The 26,042-nt window shown below is 42.2% G+C and overlaps 1 protein-coding gene across 1 annotated transcript in view; it reads right to left on the reverse strand.

Moving 5' to 3' along the window:
* Positions 1-25,826, reverse strand: part of LOC120992258 (phospholipase A2 inhibitor and Ly6/PLAUR domain-containing protein-like) — a 47,375-nt gene extending 21,549 nt beyond the window's left edge. The window contains exons 1-3 of the mRNA XM_040421118.1: positions 25,231-25,826; positions 5,900-6,031; positions 4,883-5,029 (exon numbers count right to left, since the gene is read on the reverse strand). Coding sequence (XP_040277052.1) covers positions 4,883-5,029; positions 5,900-6,031; positions 25,231-25,273 — 322 coding nt within the window. The 5' untranslated portion in view covers positions 25,274-25,826. The remainder of the gene's footprint in view (positions 1-4,882; positions 5,030-5,899; positions 6,032-25,230) is intronic.
* Positions 25,827-26,042: the final 216 nt, after the last annotated feature.

Here is a 26,042-nt window from a genome sequence, read left to right on the forward strand (position 1 = left end):
GTTCTACATGTATTTGATAAAAAAAAAATGTTTGGGTAAAAATAAAATGGTTTGGGTAAAAGTTATAGCGTTTACAAACTATGGTACAAAAATGTGAATTTCCGCTTTTTGAAGCAGCTCTGACTTTCTGAGCACCTGTCATGTTTCCTTAGGTTCTACAATGGCCAGACAGTACAAACACCCCACAAATGACCCCATTTCGGAAAGTAGACACCCTAAGGTATTCGCTGATGGGCATAGTGAGTTCATAGAACTTTTTATTTTTTGTCACAAGTTAGCGGAAAATAATGATTTATTATTTTTTTTTCTTACAAAGTCTCATATTCCACTAACTTGTGACAAAAATAAAAACTTCCATGAACTCACTATGCCCATCAGCGAATACCTTGGGGTGTCTTCTTTCCAAAATGGGGTCACTTGTGGGGTAGTTATACTGCCCTGGCATTCTAGGGGCCCAAATGTGTGGTAAGGAGTTTGAAATCAAATTCTGTAAAAAATGGCCGGTGAAATCCGAAAGGTGCTCTTTGGAATGTGGGCCCCTTTGCCCACCTAGGCTGCAAAAAAGTGTCACACATGTGGTATCTTCGTATTCAGGAGAAGTTGGGGAATGTGTTTTGGGGTGTCATTTTACATATACCCATGCTGGGTGAGATAAATATCTTGGTCAAAAGCCAACTTTGTATAAAAAAATTTGGAAAAGTTGTCTTTTGCCAAGATATTTCTCTCACCCAGCATGGGTATATGTAAAATGACACCCCAAAACACATTCCCCAACTTCTCCTGAATACGGAGATACCACATGTGTGACACTTTTTGCAGCCTAGGTGGGCAAAGGGGCCCATATTCCAAAGAGCACCTTTCGGATTTCACTGGTCATTTTTTACAGAATTTGATTTCAAACTCCTTACCACACATTTGGGCCCCTAGAATGCCAGGGCAGTATAACTACCCCACAAGTGACCCCATTTTGGAAAGAAGACACCCCAAGGTATTCGCTGATGGGCATAGTGAGTTCATGGAAGTTTTTATTTTTTGTCACAAGTTAGTGGAATATGAGACTTTGTAAGGGAAAAAAATAAAAATAAAAAAATCATCATTTTCCGCTAACTTGTTTCAAAAAATATAAAAGTCTAGGAACTCGCCATGCCCCTCACGGAATACCTTGGGGTGTCTTCTTTCCACAATGGGGTCACTTGTGGGGTAGTTATACTGCCCTGGCATTTTCCAGGGGCCCTAATGTGTGGTAAGTAGGTAAATGACCTGTGAAATCCTAAAGGTGCTCTTTGGAATGTGGGCCCCTTTGCCCACCTAGGCTGCAAAAAAGTGTCACACATGTGGTATCGCCGTATTCAGGAGAAGTTGGGCAATGTGTTTTGGGGTGTCTTTTTACATATACTCATGCTGGGTGAGAGAAATATCTCGGCAAAAGACAACTTTTCACATTTTTTTAAACAAAGTTGGCATTTGACCAAGATATTTATCTCACCCAGCATAGGTATATGTAAAATGACACCCCAAAACACATTGCCCAACTTCTCCTGAGTACGGCGATACCACATGTGTGACACTTTTTTGCAGCCTAGATGCGCAAAGGGGCCCACATTCATTTTATGAGGGCATTTTTAGATATTTGGATCCCAGACTTCTTCTCACGCTTTAGGACCCCTAGAATGCCAGGGCAGTATAAATACCCCACATGTGACCCCATTTTGGAAAGAAGACACCCCAAGGTATTCAATGAGGGGCATGGCGAGTTCATAGAAATTTATTTTTTTTGGCACAAGTTAGCAGAAATTTATTTTATTTTTTTTTTCTCACAAAGTCTCCCTTTCCGCTAACTTGGGACAAAAATTTCAATCTTTCATGGACTCAATATGCCCCTCACGGAATACCTTGGGGTGTCTTCTTTCCGAAATGGGGTCACATATGGGGTATTTATACTGCCCTGGCATTCTAGGGGCCCTAAAGCGTGAGAAGAAGTCTGGAATATAAATGTGAGGGGTATGGTGAGTTCATGTGAGATTTTATTTTTTGACACAAGTTAGTGGAATATGAGACTTTGTAAGAAAAAAAATAATAATTTCCGCTAACTTGGGCCAAAAAAATGTCTGAATGGAGCCTTACAGGGGGGTGATCAATGACAGGAGGGTGATCAATGACAGGGGGGTGATCAATGACAGGGGGGTAATCAATGACAGGGGGGTGATCAGGGAGTCTATATGGGGTGATCACCACAGTCATTGATCACGCCCTTTTAAGGCTCCATTCAGACGTCCGTATGCGTTTTGCGGATCCGATCCATCTATCAGTGGATCCGTAAAAATCATGCGGACATCTGAATGGAGCTTTACAGGGGGGTGATCAATGACAGGGGGGTAATCAATGACAGGGGGGTGGCAGGCTGGAGATCCACTCTCTTACCTTCCGTTCCTGTGAGCGCGCGCGCCTGTGTGCGCTCGTTCACAGGAAATCTCGGCTCAAGCGAGATGACGCCAATCAGCGTTAGCGTAGCCTGGGGGAGCCGCAGAGATGACGCCTTTCGGCTTTAGCTTAGCGGCAAGTGGTTAAAGGGGTGTTCCTATCTTGGACTTTTACAGTCTGTCCACAGGAATGTCCGATAGGTGATTGTCCCACCTTCGACATTTGGACCAATATTAAGAAAAAGGCTTCCTCAATCCCCATCTTGTGACTGCTGTGAATGGGTGTGCATACATTCACTTCTATATGAGATCCTTGTGGTTCCTTCCTTTTCTTATGATGATGGTGAAGAGGTAGGACCCATAACTATTGTATATTTATGGAATAACCCTTTAAGTTGAATCATGGAGACTAGCGATTTTTTTTCCCTGTCATGGTGCTTGTTTTTACCAGTAGAAAAAAACAAGATAATGGTATTATCAGAATTCATATGCTTATAAGTAAAGCTACCAGAATCCAACAATATCTACAGTGGGGGGGGGGGGGGGGCTAGAACCCTTCATAGAACTTCACAATTTTGACAAATTTTGTACCTTTACTAAACACTAGTGCCATGAAGGAGACAATTGAAGAGAATCCAACTGAGTATAGGTGCCATACCATAATCTTTGCCAAAAAGAAAGTAGAGGACAGACCCAAGGGTCATCCTCCACTTCTCTCCTATAGGAAAGAATAGTGCCAAATATGTTTAGAGCTCAGTGGTCTCCAACCTTTGGTTCTCAAGTTGCCTAGAGCATGAGAGGTTATAGTTTGGCAACTGCTAAGCGCCATAGGTTTGAGTCTACTGTTCTAGGTGAGCATACACCTAGGGAAGAGACCTCATTTAGTGTGTTGCCATGTCTCCCACCTCATGCCCCTGAGTACCTCCAAAGCAAATAAAATAATATGTAAGAAAATAACTTATTTTAAAGGTGATCTATCACAATCATCCTGGTGTTGGATGGGGAACAATTTATAGAGCAGGAGGAACTGAGTAGACTGATATAAAGTATTGTTGGGAAATTTAGTAAAACGTTTTATTCATATAAATCCCTGCTGATTGTGGACCTAAAGGGGTAGTGCAATCAATACATACTGATGACCTGTCCTCAGGATAGTTCATAGATATCCGATCGATAGGGGTCTGAATCTCGGCACCCCGGCGATCAGCTTTTTGGAGAAGAGGCAGGTGTCGTGCTAGCCCTACTTCTTCTTCAAGAATACACTGTGCATTAGATCATATGCTATGGCAGCACAGTGTAGTAACAAGTTCTGGTCCCATTCAAGTGAACAGAACAAGCACTTGAAATTACACTACACAATTGTGACTTCTGAGATGAGTAGTGTAATCTTGAAAAGAAAGTAGCGCTGGTATAAGTGTTGCCTCCTGTTCAGACGGGTGATCTGTGGGGTTGCCGGCAGTCGGACGTCCACCTATCATCCTGAGGGTAGGTCATCAATATGTACTGTTATTTTCACAAAATAATGGCCAATAATACCCTATTTACATTTATCAATTAGTGTAAATTAGTGTACCCTTCCCTATTAAATTTCGAGTTAGAGATGAGCGAATTTCTTCAAAGTTTGATTCGGCTGATTTACCGAATTTCACAAAAAAATTTGCTTTGTGACGAATTACTTCGTCACGAAGCGCATTTTTTTGAAAGTAGCGGGTGCAATGACAGGGAGCTGCGATAGCGCCGCCACTGTCATTGTACCCCTCAGATGCTGCGTTCATACATGATCGAGGCATCCGAGTGTAAAATTAACAATAAAAAAAATTAAACCAAATTTACCGCCTCCATTTGCTCGCGACGGGCCGGCAGCTGCCATCTTGCTTGAAGATCTCGGCCGAAATCCTGTGAGGCGTGAGATTACATCATCATGCTGGCTGGCGTGATGATTTAATCTTGCGCCTCGCGGGATTTCGGCTGAAATCTTCAAGCAAGATGGAGGCTGGCGGCCCGTTGCGAGCAAATGGAGGAGGTAAGTTTGAATTTTTTTTGTTTTTTATACTATTTCAGGTTAAATCGATTTGCTGACACGAAGCACGAGGAGATTCGGCTTCTAAGCAATTCATATTTATCCTGAAATTCTGATTGAATTCCACTTTGTGGGATTCGATTCGCTCATCTCTATTTATAATCTTTATTCCCACTTAAACTCAAAGCTAAACCAAGCTCAAGTCTCTACATAACTTATTTGCATCTAAAACACCGGTCTTAATAAATGACCCCATATAAGTTTAATAGGGAAGGGTAGACTAATTGATAAAGGGTCAGTTTGAATTGCAAAATCTTCTGGTTGCACAACCAGTTCATGTCTTACCAAGCCAATATTATTGGTCAAATATGCAAAAACCTGCTGACAGATTCCCTTTGAGAAAAGAAAACGTAATAATGAAAAATCCTTCTAGAGTACATACAGTCCATGGTGCCATTGTTGCAATAGTCCTGATTACAGCACTTCGTGGTCACTCTCACACGGAACTTCTCTGTGGTTAGTGTCGCTGGATGACTGCAATTATAGAAACTTCCACAGGATTTCTCCAGGACGGCACTTTTCATTTCTCCTAAAATAGAACACAGAAGAAGAAAAATATCCGGTTAAGTTTATCCAAGAAGATACTTGTCTGACCTCAAAACGTTTTTTTTCCATCCAACTCCCATTATTACTTTGACCATATTAACTAGGTCAAATTGATGAACAGAAGGAAGCCCCAATCATGGGGTGTCATAAGCAACGTTTGCTCGTGGAGCAGACAAGCGGGCGGCCCTCACTGTCATAATATGAATAGGGGCAGAATTTACAGAACATTTGCAAAAAAGATCCAAAGTATAAACAGTGCTGAAGAGGCCTGGTGGCTCACTGATGATATCAAAGGGGTCGTGTGTCTCTTTTCTGCCTACCACAAAACAGCGCTGGGTAAAAGTTTGGTAAGGCACTGCATGTTCTATGGATTAGTGTTGGAAGTACGCCATTTGCCCAGTGTGTGTGAGTAAGGCATGTTCCTGATTTCTAAAAAAGGGCCATTGTGTGCAAAAATGACCCTGGCTCCAGCCATCAATATTAAAATCCTGAAGAACCCCTTTAAGGGCCTTTCCCACACCTTCCTGGAACTGAGACTATGCAAAGGATAATTGGTTATTTATTCCTTGTGGGAAAGTAAATATCTCCTGGACAAGGTTCGAAATAGGGATAAAGAACACACACTCCCTCAGTCTCCGCTCTGTGATTTAACCCTATTCCAAATCCGATAGTGATAGAGTTTTTACTTCTCTAGTAGACCAGTCATGGTTGTTAAAATATGACCATCACCACCCATTGTTACATACCTGTACATCTATTGGTATCTTTGGTATAGAATATGTTTTACTTCTGAAAAAATAGTAATTATCACATGAACTCAATTTCTACTGCAACCCATAACCCACTTACTTACCATTCCCATCTTTTAGAGTTGTCTCGGTGAGGGTCACCAAACAGCGACTTTGTGGAGATTTACAGAGCTCATAGTGACCAGAACAACTATTTGAGTTGAGCGAAACACAAACTTCACACTCCAGGGCAGCACCTGAGGGAGTAAGGGAACATATATAGGATTATTATGTCTCAGTAAACAGGACAATGGATTAAGCTCTGGAAAAAGAGAAACCCGTGGTTTTCCACCATAGTGTGGATGTTGCTAGGGATTGGCAGACATGCCCAGTCCTGCCACATTATAACTGCTAATCCTAAGTATCAATGGATATGAAGTATGAACATGAACTAAAAAGCTTGATTTGAACAGTTTTTTGCTTTTAAAATTTCTATTGGTAAAAGTTTTAATAGCTATTCCTTTCAGGGTTATCTCCAGGAATGATGATCATAGCAAATCCATAAAATTATGAAGGATAAGGATCCCTGTGGTCAGGTTGCTGGATCTCCTCTGACTCATTAGAACGTGGCTGCATCAATCAACAGTTTACCTTGACTTTTCTTTAAGGGGTTTTCTGATTATAACAATATTTAAGCAAGTGCCAACAGCCTGCCCCCTGAAACAGAAGATTCATACTTACCTGCTGCACGCCTCTCTAGTCCACTTTTAGTCACCACACTGTTTCCATCCAGTAGTTCATGGGAATGGTCACAAGCACTGCTCCAGCCAATGACTGGCTTCAGAGGTGACGTGCTGCTTTTGGCCACCTACTAGGGATGAAAGAATTGAGCTTTGGATCCTAGATTCGAAGTCGCTTCGCTCCACACTTCGTTTTAATCGTCTTGCCAGAGCCCGTACATTTTATTGCTGTACGGCATTAAAACGAAGTTTGGAGCGAAGCAACTTCGAACTCGCTCTTCTCTACATATTACCGCTGAAGCCAGCCAGTGGTTGTAGCAGTGCATGTGACCATGCCCATGGAAAACCCCTTTCAGATGCTCCATCAAATATCATAGTTGCATTGAAGGAAAATCATTAAAGGGATTCTGTCACCAGGTTTCACCCTGTCAGCTAAACATATGCTGATGTTCAGGGCCTCATCAGGATTCCTAATGTGGGCTTCTAAATGTGATCTGTAGCCTTATTTTGCTAAAAAATAGGTTTTACTAACCTGTCACTCAAAGAAATAAGGTGCCCAAGGGGATGTCAGGGGATGTCAAGGGATGCAAGGTGCCCGCCGCACCCACCGCTGTTTGTGCCCAGCGCCGCCTTTCCGGACTTCTGCACCGCCTCTTAATCCTCTGTGCCGCCTCTCGCTCTCCCTCCATCCCCCCTCCTCCCTCCTCCCTCCTCCTGCTGTAAGATCTCGCGCGTGCGCACAGGGCTCTGCCTGATGCGACCGTGCGGACTTCTCGATTTGGCTTCTTGAAGCGAAGTGCACATGCGCCGGCAGTTCGCTCAACCCAGGTATGACCTGCACTCTGGCGCCAGACTCTCAGAGCCCTGTGCGCACGCGCGATATCTTACAGCAGGAGGAGGGGGAGGGAGGGAGAGCGAGAGGTGGCACAGAGGATTCGGAGGCGGTGCAGAAGTCTGGAAAGGCGGCGCTGGGCACGAACGGCGGTGGGTGCGGCGGGCACCTTGCATCCCTTGACATCCCCTTGGGCACCTTATTTCTTTGAATGACAGGTTAGTAAAACCTGTTTTTTAGCAAAATAAGGCTATGGATCACATTTAGAAGCCCACATTAGGAATCCTGATGAGGCCCTGAACATCAGCATATGTTTAGCTGACAGGGGTGAAACCTGGTGACAGAATCCCTTTAAGTTCTCCGGTCATTTAGCACCTACATAAATTTTGGATATGGCTGTTTACTTTAATAGGGCCCAGATTGGGACACCTCCCACCCACATTCTAAAGGTAGAAATACACGGGCGATCGAAGTGAGGCACGAGACACTGCCGTGAGACAGCCAAACACCTTATGGTCATGCAAGCCGCAGTGGTTTTTAATAGATCATGCGAATCGAGTGCTTATAGTTAACAGCCAACAAAGCTTTCCAATTCATGGGTTCATGTACAAACAGAGTCATAAATAACATAGCAACAAACAAGTCAACAATTAAAACAAGAGAAATTAGGTCCCTGCTCACAAGAGCTTACAATCTATGAGGAGATAGTCCTGACACAAAAGGTAAAACATGTGTTTTGTGCACAATGGTCCAACACAATAGGGAGTTAGACAGAAAACTGCCGACACCAGCCGATATCTGTAGTGCTTCTGAGTACATGAGGTTGTGGTGGATAGTGGTGGATGATGGATCAGGTTCAGTATAATGAGGTGGGGAGAGGGGTGAATGGGGAAGAGTTAGATCAGGGGATTTCATAGGCCATGCTAAAAACATGTGTCTTTAGGGAGCACCTAAACCTGCAGCAGTAAGGATTTAACCTAATCACTTGGGGTAGGGAGTTCCAGAGAACTGGTGCAGCTTGGGAGAAGTCAGAGGTTCGGATTATAGTGGATGTCAGCGGCAGAATGGTAGACAGAAATAAGGGAGTAGATGTAGGGCGTGCAGCACTGTGGAGAGCTTTGTGGGTGGGAATGAGCAGTTAAAATCGAATCTGGTACTGTATAGCCAACCAGTGCAATGACTGGCACAGGACGGAGGGCATCAGAGTAGTTACTGGCTGCTGCTTTCAGGATAGATTGGAGAGGGGAGAGTCTGGTAAGGAGGAGAGCGATTAGTAATGAGTTGTAGTAATGGAAATGGATCAGGGCAGCAATGAGTTTTTGTGGGCTCCATAGTAGAAAGGGGAGGGTGAAGGAAAGATCAGTGTCAAACATAACACCACAACAGAGGTCATGCTGCCCAGGCATGATAGTAGTGACACACACTGAGATGGAGATATCAGGTATAGGTAGGTTAGTCAGGGGTGCACCGCCAATGAGGCGAGGTGAGACGTTTGCCTTAGGCAGCTCCAGGTATGGGGTAAGAGGGGGCCAACAGAAGGGCCGCTTCTATTGTGTAGACACTCATCTCTACATATTCAACTACATTGATGTACTCAGGACAGCAAAACAGTTGAATGCTGCAATGGGGCACAGGATTGATGTTTCCCTGGCTCACTGTTTCCTCTAATAGGCTTTAGTCTAGTTCCTGTAGCCTATCAGAGGTCGGTGTCATCATTATCGTGCTGCCTGAGCCGGTCTGCATAGAGCTCAGGGCACAGACTAGAAGGGGTCTGTGTCTTGCACTGCATCGCTGACAGCAGAATGGACGTATTTGAGATTTTTATTTCTATTTGGTAGTATGCTGCTGGGCTACAATGAGGTGGGGGTCATTATTTTGTAACTGGAGAAAGCACTATGGAGACATTGCAGTTGTAAAAAGGAGCATTTTTGTACTGGCAAATATTCTAAGGTGGCCCCTATGGGGACATATGTTCTACAGGGGGCACTAAAAGTTTTTATTTTTTTGTACTGGCACACCTTATAAGGGAGCATTTTTGTACTGGCACACATTACAAAGTGGAATTATTTTACTGGCAAACACTATAAGGGGTCATTTTTTGTACTGGCACACATTATTGGGGGAATTATTTTACTGGCAAACATTGCAAGGGGTAATTGTTTGTACAGATATACATTATAAGGGAAATTATTACTACTGGGGGAACTATAGGGGCATTATTACTTCTGGGGGCAAAATGAGAAACATTATAACTATTGGGTGCACTCTGGCAGAGAATTATTACTATTGGTGGGACTTTTGGGAGGACAATAATTTTAAAAGGAAACTATGTTTACGTCACCATAAGTTTCAGGGGCACCATTTGCTAGGCATAATTAGTTTTTTGGGCAACGTGCGCCAATAATTATTGAAGGGGAAATATCTGTGTGGTCATAGTATTTTTAGGGGTATTATCTGTTTCTGCAGTATAGTATTGTGGAGCACAGCAGGCACAGTATTAGAGGTGGCAGGATGGGTTCAGAAGGTGGGAGGACGATGGAAAAGTAGGAAACTAAGATGCCTGTTTGCCAAACTCTGCAGAGACAAAAGATGGCTGAAAGAAATCCTCATGGCAGTTTGGTCTTAATGGAGAAGATAAAGAAAGAGAACATCTACATCAGAGGAGACGTCACTGGATAGAAGAGGTACTGTATGTGGCCCTGTGTTACCTGTATGTTTTGTAGGGAAGGGGTTAGTTGAAGAAATTTGCATTGGGCATTGGGGGGGTCTCCGTTTCAGTTTTTGCCTAAGCAGCAGAAAGGCTAGGTGCACCCCACAGCTTAGTAGATGGAGAAAACACCAGTAGTACAGACTTAAAAAGAATCAGTTTCGAATAGACAGATGACATAATGTTAGAGACAGCGGACAGACAGACACTAGTGTTTTGTAGTAGGGCAGGGACAATAGCAATAAACAAGCGTATTAAAATGGCCATGTTGTTTTTAGACATTTCTTGACCATTTGACACTTGTTTCAAGCCCTAAAGGAAGAGGATAAATGAGCCCAATAGTATGACTAGGGTTTACCTATTACACACCCCACTTTAATGCATTTATGTGTGGCTGGGTATGTTTGTGGATCCCTTAGGTCAGGGAAGGCTATTTCCAGGTGAATGTATTATTATTCATTTAATTTCTGTTTCAAAATAAATACACCTAATCCAGATTTTCTGAAACGTATCAGTTTGTGGTTTCTTGAAACATTGTTTCAGATAAGTATAAACACAATAAAGCTCTCCAGAGTTCTTTGGGCTGTCTGAAAGGCGACTCTGTAGTAAAATATTTTGAACAATACGGGCACGTAATACTTACTGGGGAAACATAATGTAATATAACTCCAAGATTAGTGAAAACCAGTTTAGGCAGCCTCTGAGTCCTTGAGTATTAAGGAACCATGGACATGCTTTATGTTGGGGCTGCTGAGGCAGCATTATGACCCTCCTGTGGTGGCTTGCAGACCATATAAAGTGCCTGATCTGAAGACACAATGTAGATGAAGAGCTAAACTTTTATTAGTAAGTTCAGTGTACAGTAGACATTAAAAGATTTAAATATTGATGACCTTTTCTCAGAATAGCTCCTCAATATCTGGTGGGTGGACATCTGACTTCTGGCTGCTGATTAACTATTTGAATGGACCGTGGTGTTCTGACAAACGATGCAACCTCTTCATAGTATGCCAAACACAGTGTCATACACTGTATAGTGGCTTTGATTGGTATTGCAGCTCAATACCATTCTATTGAATGGGACTGAGCAGCAGAAAGGCTATATGACTGATAGACATGACGTCACAGGTCATTGAAGAGACCACAGAACCCAATGAAGCAACACAGACCCTTTATGCAGCTGTTCTGCAGATGTGCCAAGACTTTGATCCCCACCAATTTGATATTGATGATGATCTGGTCATCATTATTTATGTCCTGGAAACCCCTTTATGCTCCGATGCTTTTCCTAGTGGAGGCTTCAGGGAGACAGAGTCTAACATTTAAGACATCTTTGCAGCTCTCCAGAGGTCTGTTCTGAATCAGCAAATCATTTTGGATCAATTTAGATAAAAAAAAAAAAGGTGTTCAAGAACAGGCATTGACTTGAAAAAAGGAAACTAAAACAAGGAATTACCAAATTAAAAACAAAAAAAGGAAGGTATATGGAAGAAGATAAAGAACTAGCTGACTGCCTCAGTGAATACTTCTGTTCAGTTTTTACAAAGGAAAATGAAGGAGAAGGACCTCAGTTGGGAAAGAAGACTAATGAATCTTTTGACGCATGTGTCTTTACAGAGGAAGAGGTTCTAAGTCAACTGTCTAAAATCAATACAAATAAGTCACAGGGGCCTGATGGGATACACCCAAAGCTATTAAAAGAGCTCAGCGGTGAACTAGCAAAACCATTAACAGATTTATTTAACCAATCACTGGCAACAGGAGTCGTCCCAGAAGATTGGAAATTAGCAAATGTTGTGCCCATTCACAAGAAAGGTAGTAGGGAGGAATCGGGCAACTATAGGCCTGTAAGCCTGACATCAATAGTGGGGAAATTAATGGAAACCATACTTAAGGAGAGGATTGTGGACCATCTAAAATCCCATGGATTGAAAGATGAAAAACAGCATGGGTTTACTTCAGGGAGATCATGTCAAACTAATCTTATAGATTTTTTTGATTGGGTGACTAAAATAATAGATGGAGGAGGTGCAGTAGACATCGCTTATCTAGACTTTAGTAAGGCTCTTGATACTGTCCCACATAGAAGGCTTATCAATAAATTGCAGTCTTTGGGCTTGGACTCCCATATTGTTGAATGGATTAGGCAGTGGCTGAGGGACAGGCAACAGAGGGTTGTAGTCAATGAAGTATATTCAGACCAAGGTCTTGTTACCAGTGGGGTACCTCAGGGATCTGTTCTGGGACCCATATTGTTTAATATCTTTATCAGCGAAATTGCAGAAGGCCTCAATGGTAAGGTGTGTCTTTTTGCTGATGACACAAAGATATGTAACAGGATTGATGTTCCTGGAGGGATACACCAAATGGAAACGGATTTAGGAAAACTAGAGGAATGGTCAAAAATCTGGCAACTAAAATTTAATGTTGATAAGTGCAAGATAATGCACCTGGGGCGTAAAAACCCAAGAGCAGAATATACAATCAGTGATACAGTCCTAACCTCAGTATCTGAGGAAAGGGATTTAGGGGTCATTATTTCCTAAGACTTAAAGGTAGGCAGACAATGTCACAGAGCAGCAGGAAATGCTAGCAGGATGCTTGGGTGTATAGGGAGAGGCATTACCAGTAGAAAGAGGGAGGTGCTCATGCCGCTCTACAGAGCACTAGTGAGACCTCATTTGGAGTATTGTGCTCAGTACTGGAGACCATATCTCCAGAAGGATATCGATACTTTGGAGAGAGTTCAGAGAAGAGCTACTAAACTAGTACATGGATTGCAGGATAAAACTTACCAGCAAAGATTAAAGGACCTTAACATGTATAGCTTGGAAGAAAGACGAGACAGAGGGGATATGATAGAAACTGCTAAATACATAAAGGGAATCAACAAGGTAAAAGAGGAGAGAATATTTAATAGAAGAAAAACTGCTACAACAGGACATAGTTTAAAATTAGAGGGGCAAAGGTTTAAAAGTAATATCAGGAAGTATTACTTTACTGAGAGAGTAGTGGATGCATGGAAAAGCCTTCCTGCAGAAGTGGTAGCTGCAAATACAGTGAAGGAGTTTAAGCATGCATGGGATAGGCATAAGGCCATCCTTCATATAAGATGGGCCAGGGGCTATCCATAGCATTCAGTATATTGGGCAGACTAGATGGGCCAAATGGTTCTTATCTGCTGACACATTCTATGTTTCTATGACTTTAAAGGGGTTCTCTGGGAATTAAGAAAATTAAAATACCTAAGTATTACTTTACTATAAATATATTCCCGAAAATATTTTATGATTTATAAGGGCTCGTTTTGTCTGGGGAGCAATCATTAGGAGAAATAAAATGGCCGCTGTACTATTATTACACACAAAACCTATCCTAATCACACAGCAGGACACATCAAATTCCCCACCTCCTCTCTGTACTTCATATTTCCTCATGAACTCCGTTCCTACAGAGATTCAGCTGAAGATCATATTAAACAGTATTCAGGACTGGAGATAAGCAAATTTTTCAAAAATTTGATTCGGCCGCTTTGCCGAATTTTTTGAAAAAATTTGGTTCGATCTGAATTTATTCGTGGCAAATTTAGTTAAAAAACGGCTATTTCCGGGCTGCAGAGAGCCTTTACAGGAAGTGCAGAATTATTAGGCAAGTTGTATTTTTGAGGATTAATTTTATTATTGAACAACAACCATGTTCTCAATGAACCCAAAAAACTCATTAATATCAAAGCTGAATATTTTTGGAAGTAGTTTTTAGTTTGTTTTTAGTTTTAGCTATTTTAGGGGGATATCTGTGTGTGCAGGTGACTATTACTGTGCATAATTATTAGGCAACTTAACAAAAAACAAATATATACCCATTTCAATTATTTATTTTTACCAGTGAAACCAATATAACATCTCAACATTCACAAATATACATTTCTGACATTCAAAAACAAAACAAAAACAAATCAGTGACCAATATAGCCACCTTTCTTTGCAAGGACACTCAAAAGCCTGCCATCCATGGATTCTGTCAGTGTTTTGATCTGTTCACCATCAACATTGCGTGCAGCACCAACCACAGCCTCCCAGACACTGTTCAGAGAGGTGTACTGTTTTCCCTCCTTGTAAATCTCACATTTGATGATGGACCACAGGTTCTCAATGGGGTTCAGATCAGGTGAACAAGGAGGCCATGTCATTAGATTTTCTTCTTTTATACCCTTTCTTGCCAGCCACGGTGTGGAGTACTTGGACGCGTGTGATGGAGCATTGTCCTGCATGAAAATCATGTTTTTCTTCAAGGATGCAGACTTCTTCCTGTACCACTGCTTGAAGAAGGTGTCTTCCAGAAACTGGCAGTAGGACTGGGAGTTGAGCTTGACTCCATCCTCAACCCGAAAAGGCCCCACAAGCTCATCTTTGATGATACCAGCCCAAACCAGTACTCCACCTCCACCTTGCTGGCGTCTGAGTCGGACTGGAGCTCTCTGCCCTTTACCAATCCAGCCACGGGCCCATCCATCTGGCCCATCAAGACTCACTCTCATTTCATCAGTCCATCAAACCTTAGAAAAATCAGTCTTGAGATATTTCTTGGCCCAGTCTTGACGTTTCAGCTTGTGTGTCTTGTTCAGTGGTGGTCGTCTTTCAGCCTTTCTTACCTTGGCCATGTCTCTGAGTATTGCACACCTTGTGCTTTTGGGCACTCCAGTGATGTTGCAGCTCTGAAATATGGCCAAACTGGTGGCAAGTGGCATCTTGGCAGCTGCACGCTTGACTTTTCTCAGTTCATGGGCAGTTATTTTGCGCCTTGGTTTTTCCACACGCTTCTTGCGACCCTGTTGACTATTTTGAATGAAACGCTTGATTGTTCGATGATCACGCTTCAGAAGCTTTGCAATTTTAAGAGTGCTGCATCCCTCTGCAAGATATCTCACTATTTTTGACTTTTCTGAGCCTGTCAAGTCCTTCTTTTGACCCATTTTGCCAAAGGAAAGGAAGTTGCCTAATAATTATGCACACCTAATATAGGGTGTTGATGTCATTAGACCACACCCCTTCTCATTACAGAGATGCACATCACCTAATATGCTTAATTGGTAGTAGGCTTTCGAGCCTATACAGCTTGGAGTAAGACAACATGCATAAAGAGGATGATGTGGTCAAAATATTCATTTGCCTAATAATTCTGCACGCAGTGTATAGTGGTGTAGAACACTGTGCTTTGCAGTAACACGCATAGGGAGTCTGCTGTGGTAGTGAAATAATACTGTTTGTCAGTATGACATGCAGATGACAGGCGTCGCACTTATAATCACTGCACACGTCACTTATTTGGGCAGTCACGGGGCCAAAACTGACCAAATAACTCAAGTATGAACTCAGCTTTACAGGTCGATGTTAGCGCCAAGAAGAAGGGCACTTCTTTTACACCCTCATCAGCTGATTCCACATAGATGTCTACAGAACCTGTTCTATTAAACGCTTATACAAGTAGAGCCCCCGACAGAGTGGAGAGGATGTCAGCAGTAAGTTTGTGTTGACGTCTCTGATTATTTTGCCCTTCCTCTGATCCGTCAGAACAATAACCCACAAAAAAACGGATCCTGTCTGTTGAGCATTCGCCTTTACTCGGTCAGCATTTGGTCAGTAATCCATCAGTATTTCTAATGCCAAAAAAAAACAGGAGTGGATCCAAAATAGAGATGACACGTGAATGGAATATTTGCATGTCTTCTTTGTTTTGTACCCACTCCTGCTTTTGGCTACCAAATCACAAGCCAATTCTGATGGGACCATATAGGCCTTACAGATAGGATCCGTTGTGCGTCTCATTTTTCCTTCCTTCTGACACATCAGAAGGGTCAAATAAATGATGATGTCAGCCAGGCTGAAATGCAAAATAGTGGCCCAGTCCTGAAGTTGGAAGGGTGGGCACAGCATGAGAAGTCCACAGAGTGGCCCAATGACAGAGTGTGAAGGACGCGGTAGCAGCAGCATCAGGAGGAGGCCACAGAGCGGCACAATGACAGTGTGGAGGTGGCAGCAGCATCAGAAGGCCACAGAGTGGCAAGGTGACATAGTGTGGAGGAAGCAGCAGCATCAGGAGGCCACAAAGTGTCAAGGTGACATAGTGTGGAGGTGGCATCAGCATTAGGAGGCCACAGAGTGGAAAGGTTCATAGTGTGGAGGGGCAGCAGCATGAGGAGGCCACAGAGTGGCAAGGTGACATAGTGTGGAGGTGGCAGCAGCATGAGGAGGCCACAGAGTGGCAAGGTGACATAGTGTGGATGTGGGTAGCAATACCACTACTAGCTGAAGATGGTGGGTGAAAGAAGGAGCACTTGGCATCAGATGTGTGGCATCTGGTGGGTGGCAGCATCAGAATAGTAGATGAGGCAGGTAGACAGAAGAAACCGGTCTCTTTTGTCAAAGTGTTGGTGTGGCACCATGTATGATCTAGTCTGATCCATCAGGATTTGGCGGGTGGAAATCCTGGCTGATCAACTGCTGATTCATCTTGACAAAGGTCAGTCTCTCCAGAATTTTGGTGGACAGGCGAGTTCTTCTTGGGGTAACTGTGGCCCCTGCCGCACTATACACCCACTCTGATGCCACACTACTGGCCGGGCAGGACAGCTTTTCATGGGCAAACTCTGCCAGTTGCGGCCACAAATCCAGTTTGACTACCCAGTAGTCCAACGGATCTTCAATGACAGCTGGCAGGGTGCACTCCAAGTATGCCACCACCTGCTGGTTCAGGTTCTGGTCAATGTCTAGTTGCTGGTGAGTAGTTTCTTCACTATGCGGGTAAAGAAAGCTTCTCATCAGCGACTGTAGACTCAGTTTTTTTGTGCTACTAATACATGCCAAAAAGTGCTTTAGAACATAACATAAAACTGCACCGCTGAACGGCAAATAGGCCCATATTTTTTCCACTGATACATGACACAAAAGGCTTTAGAACATATAATTGCACTGCTGAACGACAAATAATTTTCTTTCTTTTTCCACTAATACACGCCACAAAGGGCTATAGAACATATAACTGCACTGCACAAGGGTAAATAAGACATAGAAATATTTCATTGTAATAAACCCTGTTAATGGTTGTATCAAACAGCACTTGCACCCCAATAATAAGAACGGTTTGCTGGAATTACAGAGCTGTATAATGGCAATTTGGATCCCCAGTCAGTGCAACAAGGTGTAATAGGATTGTTCCTATTACCCAGGCTGTAACCTCCCCGACTGAACCCTGTTCAACAGAAATGCTGTGGAATGATTCCTCCCTATCCTTTCCCTACACCTTGAATAAACTTTCCCTGCACTTTTAAATATTTTTTTTTAGCACAATGAAGTCTTTCCTAGCACTGTCCCTAGTGCCTGCTGACGTCTCTCCCTACACTAAGAACACTGGTAAATGGCAGAATCCAAGATGGCTCAGGCTATTTATAGGGCTGTGACATCACAGGGCTGGCTGGTTGCTGATTGTCTGCATGCATGGCATTGTGGGTGATCCCGCCTTCCCAGAGTTGCTTTCTCCATGTCCTCACACGTGCAGCAGCCATTTTAGGAAAAAATAGTGCGAATCAAATTTTACTGAAATTCGGATCGAATTCCACTTCGTCAGTTTCGCTTCGCTCATCTCTATTCAGGACCATAATTCCTGAAAAGTAGAGCAGAGAGGAGGATGAGGCAGCTCTTTAGCTCAGTTCTCTGAAGTAATTCTCCTTCTGTGTGATTAGGACAGGTTTTGTGTGTACTAATAAGATAGGGGCCATTTTATTTCTCCTAGTGATTGCTCCCCAGAGAAAACGAGCCATTATAACTAATTAAAGGTATTTGGAAATATATTTTTAATAAAGTAATATTTACATATTTTTGTTTTCATAATTCTTAGAGAACCCCTTTAAGCTGAAAACCTGAATAATCTGAATAAACTGGTTGCTACAAATTTACTGTCTCCCAACCCTATTGAACAAATAGCAGTTTTTAGGCAGAGTATCCATAGTAACCCGTTTGTCAGACATGACTCAGTTGTTCAGCTCAAAGCTGGATCGGCATTTTAAAAATATTCCCCTAAAAAAAAATTTTTTTACATTTTGGAAAATTATGAAATTCTTGCTCAACATGGCAATGAAAATATTGAAGGGAAAAGAAGAAAACATCTCTGGTAAACACTGGCCTCTTGCCAGGCTATAGACACGTGCTGAGATTCCCCTCGGTTTGGCAGTGCGTACTTCAGGAAGTCAGTGCTTGCATGTGCCAAGAATATAATGAATAACACATGTGTCCCCAGAGCAATACAAGTTCAGCCTTATACCACAGAATGATGGAAAAGAGAAAAAATATGTGTGTCTGGGCACAAGCCGTCAGTCACGTACAGCAAATCTACTTCATAATCCCTTTGAAGTTAATAGGCATAATTGAAAAAGGTGTGATCCGGGAACCCAACTAGACACCACAGTCAGAACTTCTCCTCACATCTGTTGATTTACACTTTTTCAAATATACTTTCATTGATGGGTCTTCTTCCCAAAATGGGAAACCTCAATTATCCCTGCTATTGGATGAAAGGAATGTGCCCTTTTGGGACCTTTTTTTGATTCCTGCTATTGGGTTCCAGCTCTATCCTCCCCCCAGAGATGAACGAAGTTATCAAAAATTCAATTCGGCTGCTTCGCCGAAGTTCTCAAAGAAATTTGATTAATTGTGAATTACTTCATCACAAATCGCATTCCATTGTATGTAGCAGATGCAATGATGGGAAATAACGATTGTGCCGCCCATGAACCCTCCCCCCCTTCATTGAACCCGTCAGATGCCATGTTCAACGCTTATAGCGGCATCTGACAGTTACATTGAGGCCTTTCAGGGGTTTAAATAGCGGTTTAAAAAAAAGAAAACACCTCATCCATTTGCTCGGGGAGAGGTGAGGTGTGTATGTTTTTTCTTTGTTTACCACCGTTTCAGGAAAAATATATTCGTTCAGACAAAGCGCCAGGAAATTTGGATTTGTGGTGAATCAAATTTTTCAGGAAATTCAGATCGAAGTCAATTTGTTTAACTTTGATTCGCTCAACACTAACCGCAGGTCTCGGGTCTCTCTGTGTCAACGCCTTGTTTGATGCGGGTCATGTGGCCGCTGCAGGCAATTATTGACCGCGGCAGTGACGTGTCACACCTGCATCATATCAGTGTTTCACATGACGTATAGGTAACAGCAGCTATGTGACAAACATCAAAGTGGATGGTGACATGACCGAGACCTGTGGTGCCCAAAGATGCATCGATGGAGATGAAACGTATTCCCACCATGGGTCTAGCCAAACTGGGGGGGGGGGAGGGGGGGAGGTTGGTCTGCAGGGCCAGAAAGCAATACAAATTTAAAAAATAAAGCATTTATCTTATCTCATGGAACTTTCACCACTGCCAGTATGGTGCTGCTTTGATCTCAGTTGCCTTCCATTTCCAGGTCCAGGCTTGATACAGGGGAAATCCTCGTAAATATCTGCTCAGTCAACCAATGGCCTGAGCAGCAACCCGTCTCAGCTAGTAATGAGCGGCAGGGACTATATTAGAATTTGCGATATTTCACGAAAAATCGGCAATGTAAAAATCACGTAATGCAAATTCATAACGCGAAATACAGCCATGGGTCACTTTGGCTACAAGTTTCCTGAGACTGGAGAAAATGGTTGGCACGGCAGAACATTAGAATAGCTTCATATGCAGATAGAGTGCTCCAATATATTCGCGATTGCGCTAATCGGCAGTGATTAGAACATTTTATCACACTACGTGCAACTTCACATTTTAGCAGGTCTGACTGCAGATTACTGATTGGTGCACTAAGTATTGTTGTGAACTTGAGATTGCTTCCTTCTCATTGGCCCACAAGCAAGAAGCAGAGAAGAATCATGTGTTCAGATGGAAAAAAATATCTTATATTCCATATAACGAATATATAGCACTATATTCTAAATATTAGCGAATTTTCGAAGTGGCGATATTCGCGATAAAAATTCGGTATTCGAATATTCGTGCTCAACACTAGTCTCAGCCAGTGATTGGCTGGGGCCAGAAAGTGGAGAGAGGTGGGGACCAGAGCAACATCAGAACAGCAGCAGTGAGGGATCAGGGAGATTATATATTTTAACCCTTTATGCCCCTTTTTTTTTCGACTGGAAAACTTGCATAGAGGCACAAACATGAGTTTTTAGACCTTGACTAAAGTTATTAGCCAAGCTTAGTGGATACATTACAGGTTACAACTCCTCCAGGCACTGATTCACACAACACCCCATTTTTAGCAATGATATTGTGCCTTTGGAGAGACACAATTGGGATGCAGGTCTGAATAGAGACTTACTGAGCAGTTAGACACATTCTCCCTGCAAATGCATTGAGGTCCTGAAGTGAAATTATGTCCAAATCAGTGGTGGAACCATGTCCATCTCAACAGAGCTACAGTGATTCCATTCCCCTTAACGTTTTTGATGCTCAAGATGCTCAGCTGGATGTCTCAAGTGATGCCATTGGGTTTGGTACTTTAATTTACAAAGTCTCAACCTGGATGCACATCTCAGTCATTATTGCAGGCACTACATTAAATAGAGTATTCAGGGAGTTCGTCACCGGAACGATTTAGCGCAGGGCAAAGGAGAGCATCTGGGCATGAACTGCTCCGATGCTCAAGTCAGAGGGGCTGCCTTGGTGAAAATGGAGGTATGTCTGGGTTTAGCTCTGAACCCAGTCAACCCCTTTAATCTTGTTCACAAACCTAGCTCTGAAGAGCCAGTTTCACATTCCCTCTGCAGTGATGCAATTGATTTTTTAACTCTAGAATTCTTACTTATACAGGGTGGGCCATTTATATGGATACACCTTAATAAAATGGGAATGGTTGGTGATATTAACTTCCTGTTTGTGGCACATTAGTATATGTGAAGGGGGAAACTTTTCAAGATGGGTGGTGACCATGTTGGCCATTTTGAAGTCGGCCATTTTGAATCCAACTTTTGTTTTTTCAATAGGAAGAGGGTCATGTGACACATCAAATTTATTGGGAATTTCTCAAGAAAAACAATGGTGTGCTTGGTTTTAACGTAACTTTATTCTTTCATGAGTTATTTACAAGTTTCTGACCACTTATAAAATGTGTTCCATGTGCTGCCCATTGTGTTGGATTGTCAATGCAACCCTCTTCTCCCACTCTTCACACACTGATAGCAACACCGCAGGATAAATGCTAGGACAGGCTTCCAGTATCCGTAGTTTCAGGTGCTGCACATCTTGTATCTTCACAGCATAGACGATTGCCTTCAGATGATACGAGATGTGCAGCACCTGAAACTACGGATACTGGAAGCCTGTACTAGCATTTCTCCTGCGGTGTTGCTATCAGTGTGTGACGAGTGGGAGAAAAGGGTTGCATTGACAATCCAACACAATGGGCAGCACATTGAACACATTTTGTAAGTGGTCAGAAACTTGTAAATAACTCATGAAACAATAAAGTTACGTTAAAACCAAGCACACCATTGTTTTTCTTGTGAAATTCCCAATAAGTTTGATGTGTCAAATGACCCTCTTCCTATTGAAAAAACAAAAGTTGGATTCAAAATGGCCGACTTCAAAATGGCCACCATGGTCACCACCCATCTTGAAAAGTTTCCCCCCTCACATATACTAATGTGCCACAAACAGGAAGTTAATAGCACCAACCATTCCCATTTTATTAAGGTGTATCCATATAAATGGCCCACCCTGTAGAATTCTTACTCAACATAATGACACAGAAAGATTCATTGCACAAAGTATGTAAGAGTCAGAGGACTCAGATCCCTCTTCAGGACGTTCCTGTTCAACAAAGACAATTTACTATTCAGTAAGAAAGGATCTGAAATTACGGGAAGCCAGGAGCAGAGAAGTCTGTTTCCAGGTTTTGTCCTGAATGCATCCTCATGCCACAACTGGCCATATATAACCTGAGGACTATAGTACTTATGGTCTACAATATCAAGTTGAGCATCAAGTAACTCCAGTAGAAGCCTACAGTAATTTTTATGCTTAATTTCACCTTGTCACATTTGACTTCTATATGAAACTTTTGTCAGTGTCCTCTTTTTATTGCTCATACAGTGGAAGTGGTAATTCCCGGACAAATCTCATAATGGTGTTGTGATCTTTGCTTATAATGCCCAAGCGTGCTTGATGCTTTTTTATAATTTCCCCAGGAGATGAAAGGTACAAAGAAGTGGTGTTAGCTGCCTCTGCCTATTATTATGTGTAATGCTCAGAAGAGTAGCACCTTGAACAGGGCCCTCACCTTCCATGTACTATTTGTAATACTGTTGTAGAGGACATGTTGGACCTCTTCAGGCATCAAGGCCCAATGGCAATTGCTACCTGCAATGCAATACTATTCTGGGCTCTCTCAATGCTCCTCCTTCGCTATGTTCTCCAGGCCATCTTGCTGTTCTCTACACTCTGCATTTTCTCTAGGTACACTACTCAAGATGATAACATGCACATAAGTTAATATAACAGTCCCCTGGGACATATACAGGTATAACATAGAGACAGAATTTTTTTTTTCTCCTCCTGCAGCTTGTCAGCTCCGCCACTGCTTCCCCCTCTTTCAGGCTGGCTGAGATCACAGCCAGCTGAAGAGGGGGAGGGGCTAATTTAACCCATTATATCTTGGGCTGGGTAGACTTTTAATTTGAGTGCTAACAATCTAAGCTTTTTAACAAGACCAAGTTCACATTGAGAGATACAGCTATTAGAAATCTAATTAGGAATGAAAGCTACAGGTGTATACAGCTTTCACTGGGAACCATTTCTAAGGGCTGTAACTTGCAATGTATAAAATCTGGTGCAAAGATATTGGTCTTGTTTAAAAAATTAGATGATCAGATTTAAAACAAAACCAAAATGACTGTAGTTGAGTATTAGAGATGAGCGAAGCTTTGAATTTAATTTGACAAACCTTGACAAAAAAAATTGATTTGGGACAAATTAATTAGTCACAAATCACTATGTTAAGACTCTATTCAGCCTAATCAATGAGACCATTTTTAATGGCCGCTTAGACAGAAGTGCACCCGTCTAACGCCTGTTAAAACGGTAATACGTTAGTGCAATATGGCCTCTTGGGTTTAAAAAAAAATAATTGACTCACCTCAGAATTCACTCTCTGCGTGCTCTGGGAGAGTGTGGTAACGTCATCACACTTAGGGCAGGTCCTTCTGCAGGTCTTTTCCACTAAAGAGAGGAGTGGACTGCCTCTGCACGAGCAAATGGATGAGGTGAATAATTTTTTCCTCTTCTTTCTAAGACAACTCTAGCCGCCACTTTAGGAAAAATTATTAATTGCCACAAAGTGCGAGGAAATTCAGCTTTGTGGCAAATTACATTTTTCCTAAATTTCGGATCAATATCATTTCGGATGCTTTGATTTCCTCAACATTAGTGACTGTATCCTAATGATAACCTAAGAAATAACCGTCAGAAGTGCACTACACAGTCCCTGTTGCTTCCACACAGTATTGTCCTTTCCTGTCTGCACAAACACTCTGCAATGAGGTACCATTTGGTTCCTGACCTCTTAAATTGGCCCTAGTTATTTGACCACTTTTATTGTCTGCTATCTGGCTGTCTCTTGCTTATGACTGAACTCCACCTGCCTGGCCTCGATTTCTGCCCACTGCCTTGGTACCGTGAACTGGTGACATCAATTCCTTCATGCACCAATGTTGCTAACCGAGATAACTCTGGGAGTAGTGGCTTGAGGATCTCCTGTGTCTGTACCTCCTTGAGTGGGTTATGGGTAAAGAACTTACAAACCCTTAGTCTCCAGTCCCTGCCCTGGTTCCACATCATCTCCATTCAGAAGTGTGTGAGACACTTCTGACGGATTTTACATTCGGCATTCTCTATAGTTACTATACTGCTAATGCTCATAAATAATATGGATGTACAAAAGTTCACACAGCTAGAATACAGATCTAATTCAGCACCACTGTTAGGGACACAATGTTGGACCTTCCATGGGACTAATTAACCAGACCTATACAACCCTTTCATAATGGTTCAGCAGAAATGTGGAAAATCCTGGCATTGGGGCTATAATATACAGTAGATGCAAAATTAAGCTATTTTCATGGTCCATACAAAAACTGTGCACTGGCATGATCAACTTTGCTACATCTATATGGACTAGTGGTTTGCGCCAATTTTTATTGAGCAAGTTGTGGGGGACTCAGATATCATTGTAGAGAAAGCAAAGCAAGGTATGGGACTCTATAGGGCACTGTTGTTGACATAGGATCTTTGCTACTTTATGGCTACAAGGACAAGAGTCGTAATCAAATATAAGAGCCCCTAAAAGAATGTCTGATGACTGGAAACCTCTTTGGTTGAGCTACATATATACAGGTGGGACTTTGTTTAAACTTCCATGACTTCATGTGCACTGAATAAATATTTCCATATTCGTCCCTTCTCTTCCAGACGTATATTATACCTTTAAGAACAACACAGATCCCTCATACAGGACACCATAGTATACATTATAGGAGGGGGTCATATTAATATACATCTATATATGCACAGTCACAACCTGCTTCCTGGCATCCACTCAAAATCTGTCCCAATAAGGTCAGTCTACTTGCTCAATCACGTATAGCTGCCAAGGATAAAAATACTACAGAGGTACAAAAGGTCAAAATAACCAATTCAATATGCAGGTTATATAACAGGTCTTCAGGCATGTAAAATAATTCTAAGTAGAGATGTGGCAGAGTTGAGTTTGGAACATATTTAGGATCATATGTGGTTTTGCACAGGAGGGCTGGTGAACCTACGGCAGATGTTACAGATGTAGGAATGATGATTTTGTTTTATGTAGCAGACCTGAGTTTTCCAGAATTGAGTTTATCATTCGACATAACTTCATCTCTGCATCATCTCCATAGCCTTCTTTAGTTGCAATGTAACAATTACTTAAATATATTGGAAATGTGAAAATAACAAATTTGAAAACAAAGTTGGAAATTCATTTTTTCCCATATTTTAACCAAACCCCTCCACGAGACAATGCTAGAAGACTTCTTAAAATGCAGTCCATGTTGACTAATAGTAGGTAACCTTATAATTATATAAAGGTACGCCTCATTACCTGCCATTAGTAGAGCAGAACAGATAACGAGGAGGAACATCATGGTGCTTCCTTCCTGTAGATGAAGCAGTTGCCAAGAGTATCTCGACGAATGAAGGACCTTAGGATGATTTCTTAGATCTTTAAGACAAAGTTTCCATGTGTCAGCCTGTTCCTTTCTTGCTTCACTTTGTATCTCGAACAACAAACTAGTGTCTTTCACCACGATATACACCTTTTTTTTTTACTTAAATTCCACCCCCTGGCGAGAGTCGTAGGTGCCTTTCCTTTACTAGATCAAACTGGCAAAAATCTCTCGTCCTTGAAACAAATCCAGGTAGGTTGAGGTTACAAAGCTACACGAGATGAGGTTTGAGGAAGGTGTCCTGTGAAGCCTTCAACTGGAAGGTGCTTCAAGTCCCCAGCTCTTTTCAAATCCTGAAAATATCCTTTGCTCACTTGAAAGGCCACCACCGAATAGATGATAAAGTCAATGACATTCGAGTCCTTGGAAGCAAGTGTGCCAAGAGAGAAGGAGGGAGACTTCAAAAGGAGCAGAGAAGAAGGTGCTGCTGCATAGGAGATAATCACAGTAGTTCTGGTCCCTGCTTCAGGAAACACACACACCCCTGTCTTGGCAGGAGAGGGTTGCGTGTTCTTGAACTGCACGTCTGGGCAGGATTATGTGTGGTGTAGCTATAGCTGAAAATTTAACAGTGACTAATCACTCTGGTGTCTGAAGTTCAACTATACAGTATATATATATATATTATAGGATATAAAGGAAGTGAATGAAACAGAAAAAAAAATGTCAACTCACATTTTATATATGC

The sequence above is a fragment of the Bufo bufo genome, chromosome 1 (assembly GCF_905171765.1).
Source record: "Bufo bufo chromosome 1, aBufBuf1.1, whole genome shotgun sequence".
Lineage (NCBI taxonomy): Eukaryota > Metazoa > Chordata > Amphibia > Anura > Bufonidae > Bufo > Bufo bufo.